The 6,662-nt window shown below is 41.9% G+C and overlaps 1 protein-coding gene across 2 annotated transcripts in view; it reads left to right on the forward strand.

Annotated features, from left to right (window-relative positions):
- The window catches only part of adam9 (ADAM metallopeptidase domain 9), a 46,895-nt gene that overhangs the window by 20,427 nt on the left and 19,806 nt on the right, over window positions 1-6,662 (forward strand). For both annotated transcript variants that reach the window (XM_046034781.1, XM_046034782.1), the window contains exons 3-4: window positions 1,370-1,428; window positions 3,559-3,637. In XM_046034781.1, the coding sequence (XP_045890737.1) occupies window positions 1,370-1,428; window positions 3,559-3,637 (138 nt within the window). The remainder of the gene's footprint in view (window positions 1-1,369; window positions 1,429-3,558; window positions 3,638-6,662) is intronic.

Here is a 6,662-nt window from a genome sequence, read left to right on the forward strand (position 1 = left end):
TGGTGTTTTCGTCTGAAGACGCCCAATCCACGGAAAGGTTTTTAAGGTGCATGATAGAGACTGTGGGCTAAACTCAGGAGTATTTCCTCACTACTGAATCCGATCGTGAAGTTTAATATAACTTTCCACTGCACATAATTGGCCTGCACGGCAGACGTGTGTGTGAGATGTTGCAGCTTTGCAAAGTGAAGCTGCTCTCATGAATGTGTGACTATAATGTCAGAGAATATTCAAGTTTTTTACTTGTAGATTAATCTTGGAAATTAAATTCTGTCTCAGATTATTCCCCCTCTCCTCTGGCTCCTTTTTTTCTGTTACAATGGACCTTATGTGCAGTTGTACCGTTACATCTTAATCATATTGCACATAAAAGAAGAGCCCATAAAATACATAATAAGAGATTAGAACTACAATAAGAACTAACAAGCCTCTCTGGCTTTGTCACCTGTTATCTTGATTTATCTTGATTATGATTTAGCCGTTAACTTGTCTTTACATTCATAATTTTCTGACACTACCAATGTGCGTTCCTCTGGAGAAATACGCAGCAGGCGGCGTTGCAAAAAAACTCTGCCTGCACGGCCGAACACGCCACTTTTATAAGAACGCGCACCGACTCCAATTAAGTTAACTCGGACTCAACTAACCAACATCTGATCCACCGTCGTAGAACAGTTTAACTTGAGTGTCGGCGGTCAGTTTGTCAACCCTGAGTTAACTCTGAGTAGGTTGAACTCCCTTTGTAGTTCAGGCCACTCGAGATCAAACCCTGATCCTGAACCTCTCACTGCCCCTTACTCTGCCTCTGATTGGCTAACCTTAACCAACCTAAACAACAACTCAGGGCCGGACAATAAAACAATAACAGTAATTATCGCAATATAATTTTTTTCAAATGTTTAATAAATATTTAATAACTGTTTGATTTTATTCACTTGAATCAGACACGAATTAGGACCTTTTTTTTTTACTAAGATGTTTATTTTGTTGAGAAAAAAGGACTGAAAAAAGCTTTTACTTGATTTTATTCATGCATATTTGTTGAGAAAGATTTGATCATAATAGTTTTTAAAGTTCTGCCTCCACTGTTTGGCCTCAAGTGTTTGTTCTGACCATAAAGACCGTCAGGTTTCTTCAACTTCCACTCGGGAGCAGAGCTCAGCCTTTAAACTCGATGTGATACTTATCGTGATAATTATCGACATCTGGAGATGTGAAACTTTTTTATCGTGATAACATAAAACACAAAAAGTACCAGCCAATCAGAGGCGGAGATGTTGAAAATACAGCTTATTAGGGTCCAATGTATTGATTGATCACCATGTTTGTAGATGTGACTAACAAGTCCTGTCTCTCTGTGTCCCTCCAGGTGTCTTACGTCATCAGTGTGGATGGAAACGACCATGTTGTTCATCTGGAGAGAAATGAGTAAGCTGTGAAGTGAGGATGCTGTTTCACTGTCGGCATCAAGACAGTTCAAAGAGCTTTAACATGAGACATAAGAAACACGCGATAAAGCCCAAAATGTTACCGCGATATCTTTCGAGTTCAAAGGCCGATTTTTACTCCTGAGAGAAAGTTGAAGAAATGTAGTTTTAAACTTTTCTTTACAGCAAGAACCTGACAAACACCTGGCATTTAAAACATTTAAAATAAAAATGAAGTAAAATCTCTTTTCAAGAAAAATGAAGTGCTAATTTGTTCGTGATTTAAATGAATAAAATCAAACATTTATTGAATATTTATTATCTTGTTACTATGGGAAATGATATCGCGATCATTATTGTTTTATTGTCCAGCCCTAACGAAGAGACACATTTAAAAGGGATTTTAAAAGATGAGTAGAATAAAAGCTAAAATATTAAACAGTAGTGTAATAGTGTTAATTACAGTGCAAGACCTGAATAAATCCTTATCAGATTTAATAAAAGACCCGATGCTCGGAGCAGAACTGCAGTTTGTTTCAGATATATGGAGAATGAAATCTGACCCAGGTTCAGTTTGGATACGAAGCGGACCTGATCCTGGAGTCAGTGTTTCATAAACCGACAGCTGTGTTTGAAAGCAGGAGGAAAGATCTGGGCTGCGTACCAAAAGTAAAAAACAAATCTCCTTTCGTAACCACCTTTCCTCGACCTCATGGAAAACGTCTTGAGGTCGAGGAAAGGTGTGAAGGAGAATCCAGAAGGACGTCACAAGTCCAGTAACAGCTCGCATGGGTCTCAGTTACTGTTGACAGATCAAGACATGTTAGAGAGTCATGGCATAAGAGAGAAAAGGCTTAACAGCCAGTGGTAACTGATCAAAACCCTTTATCCGTCATGGTCGGAGATATCTCTTTTTTATTATTATGGTAGAAAACACTTTATAGCATATTTCAACAACCCGAAACACAAGTGTCAACACTTTATTAACAGCGTCAGATCAGAGCAAAGCCAAAAGAAAGAAGGAAACTGTGAGAGTCTCATTCTTCAAAATGTGATTGATGAATTTTATCGTTTGAGAAAACAACACGTGCGTATCTTCTGATCCAGTTCATTGATTCTGGTTCTGGATCAAAATGTCCGGCGCATAAAACAGGAACGAAGAAACGTGTGATTAAATACGTTTAAAAAGAAAAGAAACAGCGAGTGTACAACATAATAAAAGGCAACATGATGAAGGTTCGTGTTGTCTGACTTCAGTCTCAGTGTGCAGGAGGAACACATTATCTTCTAGTCTGACGACATCATAACGGACTCTGCTGATCGGCCAATCAGATCGATCAGTTATCGGCGTAAACAGCAGAAAGCAAAGCTGAAACACAGACGATAATCTTCAGTCATTAATCTTCCACCGACGTCAAACAGCTGCTTTATTATTATTATTATTATTTTATCTGTTTTCATTGCAGACAGATGTGCGATGTTTAGTTTCTGAGGGTGCAGAGAGGTTCCAGTCTGAGATATTCCTCCGTCTGCTCTCTGACGGTCGTTCAGCCTCCGTCAGCTGTCGGGAACAGACTGATAAACCTCGGCGTCAGGAAGAGACGCGATAACAGTCTGCAGAGAAACGTCGACTAAAGAGCCAGAAATAAGATGCATCACTATATACACCACAGCAGCCCCAATATAAGTTTACTGCACCAAAACAGACATTTTCTGATCTAAAATGAACAATTAAATGAAATTAAATGAGTTTTGTTTGTTATTTCACTGTAGGATCAACCGATGACCAGCTGCTCTGCCTTCCCTCATTAATATTGTATATAATATATATCATAAAGTCCAAATACACCTTCTGACGGTGTGAGAACAGGCTGCTCCAAGTGGAGAAATGTGTTTACTTTCCTTCCACTGCGGCAGAATAACTTGAAGTTGTTCACTCATTATTGAGCCCTGAAAAATGTCTTTTACATTATTTCTAAACTGAACTTCTAATCTGTACCTTCTTTGGTTATTCTGCAGCAAATGAAGCACATCTCTGCAGTAGTGGAGGATCAGTAAACGTGTCGTGTTTGGTTTTCATGTGGAGAAACACAACCTGACACCTTCCTGTGTTTGTTGTTGTTGTTTTCAGACTGCTGCTTCCTGCAGACTTCACCGTGTTCTCCTACAGTCACAACGGGTCACTCATCACATCCAGACCACCTGTGCAGGTAACACACAGTTGATAAAATATAGCAAAACGTTTATTTAAACTGAATCAGTGGTGCCTTGAACGCCCTGTTGTGAACGCAAGCGCGCTTTACTTTCCTGCCTGTTGACGAACAAAAGTTTGGGGCTAGGCCAGTTAAAAGCCCCAAACTTCTCTCCGTCACTTTAAGAAACTCGCCACAAATAGTCCGTAACTAATACTCAAATAACCTCTGTGGAAACAGTCAAAGATTAGCGGCGCTAAGGAGTTTTTATTCCGTTAAAAGATAAAAGCCCGAGTTAGCTGAAGAGCCTTAAACCTGCGTCCTCTCCAGCAGCCAGCAGGGGGCGACTCCACCGGCTGCAGTCTGTGAGAAACTGTTTCTACTTGTCAGCTGATTTATTCCCTCAGTAAACACTTTCCTGATGAGTTTATGGTCTCAGTCGCTAGTTTCTAGTCTTCTTCAACACAGCATGATGTTCATTTAGTAAATTATGGTCCCATTTAGAGGAACAGAGACCAGGAAGCAGGGGAGGCTTTAGGGCGGGGCTACAAGCTGATTGACAGGTCGCTACCATGGTGACCTGTCAAGCAGGATAGAGGCGACTCGTATCCGCTGCCCTGTGAACATTTAACCAACGCCGCTGAAAAAGCTCATCAGGAGTCGGCTGCTCATTTTTCAGTAAGAACGTTTAGCTTTAAGCCTGTTTGTCGCTAGCAAAAATTAGCATCCCAGCTAATATCACAGTTAGCGTGAATTACAGACGCACCTAGCTAACCAAGCTAGCTAGCTCCGCACACGGCTGTTAGCTCCACCCTCTTGTCCAAATATGGTCACATCCGGTGCCGCTGGTTGCAAATAATCAACATGGCGGCGTCCTATTGGCCAAACTCGCAGCTTCGAAACGGCAGTCCACAAACCAACGGGTGACGTCACCATGACTACGTCCACTTCTTATATACAGCCTGTGGTTTTCTTTTATCAAAGTTGACTGTTTTTAACCATTAAATGGCCGTAACAACATTAAACTCGTTGGAAAAAGTTTTTCTGGTCAAATAATCACTGTGAATCAACCATTTCTGTTATTCCGGGCAGTCCCTTCAAGCTGTTGTCACCGTGACTCAGCAAACGTCTTGGCACAAACGATCATCCGTTTACGCAGGTTGACATATTTTTCTCCTCAGTCCCAGGCGCCACCGCAACGCTTGTTTACGGCTGCACCTGGTCCCTTATCTGCCCTGACCTTTCAGAAACTCAGTGAATTCTCACTCTTTATCCGTCTCTATATAACTTTACATCTCCGGCCCTGCAAACTGCTTATCATAGTGACTCAGCAAATAATAGTGACGAGGCGGTACGTGCAGAGAGATTCAACCTGACATCATAACCGTCTTTCATTAAGGCAGTGCCACTCAAACTGTGATTAAACTAAAAGTATCACTTTAAATGACCATGATGTCGACTGTTATGCTCTAATAATTAATAAATAGCAATGTAGATGATAAAATACCTCGAAGCCCGTTTCACAACGTTTCAAGAAAACACATCGCTGGAAATCATAGAAACCGGCGCAAAACGTTTTGTCCCTGACCCCCGGCTTTTTCTCCAGGGAGCCAATCATAGAGCAGATCTGAGCAGCCAGGGAGTGATGGACCACTCAGAGCTTTAGATAATAAACTACAGGATGTTGGGAGAGAAGGCCGAGTCACATGAAAGCAGAAATAACAGACCACAGAAGAAGAAGAAGAATTAGTGACAGACTGATGATTTCAGCCTCGTCCTCACGTTGTTCTTCGTGTTAAGAAACCAAAATGCCTCTGAACCTGAACCGCCTCCCGCTGCGAGCTGCTCTGTCTGTCAGCGGAGCCGTTTGGTTTATTGAAACAAGATTTTTCCCAGCAAGAGAGGCATGATGGGAGTTCCCTTTGGCTTGATATTTCCTGTCTGCTGACCTGCCGCGCTCTTTACCCCGGGGTTTCCTCTCCCCTCCTCCCTCTGTTTGATATCGGATATTTGATGAGACGTTGATGATCGACAGCCTCTGGGCCCCTGGGATCCAATCCCACGTGACTTTACTGGCACTCAAACGCATCAAAGCTCGATCAGATAAAGCTGAGAGTCTCTGAGCTAAAGGCTAACGTTAGCATTCTGACTGCTGATGTTTAGTGTGTTGGCAGCAACTAACAGTTCATTTCATTGTGGATTAAACTGCAGATTTTTTGTCTCCTCACAGTTTCCCAGAGCCCAAAGTGACGTCTTCAAATCGCTTCTTTTAACCAAACAACCCAAAGACTCCTTATTTACTGCCAGAAATGACGAAAGAAAAGCAGCAAATCTTCACTTTGAAGAATTTAGAAGCTTATTATCATATGGAAAACTAATGAAATAACTTAAACTGGGTGCGACTAAATGTTGTCATTAACTGAAATAAAGCGAGGCTTTAGAATAAAACCATAACTAACTGAAACTGTGTCGTGTGTTTGCTAAACTAAAACAAACTGACATTACAGAGTAAAAGTCTTTAGTTTTCCTCTTTGTCACTTTATTTCACAGGGCCGACATTAACCTGCGACTTTTGGCTGGATATGAAATCCATCTTCCAGTTTCTTAGCAGTGCCAGTTGTTAGGCCCACGGCCCTCGCCATCGGCATCATGGCGGCGAAAGTCGGGATTATAATACAATATTATAAACTGGGAAAAACTAAACTAATTATCAAACTAAAAATAAACTAGCAAACCGCTTAAAAAACTAATTAAAACTAGTAGAGGTGGTGATGGCGCAGTGGATAAGACACATGCCTTCGGGTTCAATCCCCCGCTGTGACACATCCACCAATGTGTCCCTGAGCGAGACGCTTAGCCCCTCGCTGCTCCAGAGGCGTGCGACCTCTGATGACGTGTTGGACGTGTTACCATGTTGACCTGATGGCGGCGCCAGAGGAAAAGTTATTACAGTTCATCCTGAGGGGAGCGTGAAGGTCTGACTTACACAAACCGTCCAGCATTAAGGCTCTGAGGATGGACGGGGGTCTGACGGCGCCGGCGT

This window comes from Micropterus dolomieu, linkage group LG21 (assembly GCF_021292245.1).
Source record: "Micropterus dolomieu isolate WLL.071019.BEF.003 ecotype Adirondacks linkage group LG21, ASM2129224v1, whole genome shotgun sequence".
Taxonomy (NCBI): domain Eukaryota; kingdom Metazoa; phylum Chordata; class Actinopteri; order Centrarchiformes; family Centrarchidae; genus Micropterus; species Micropterus dolomieu.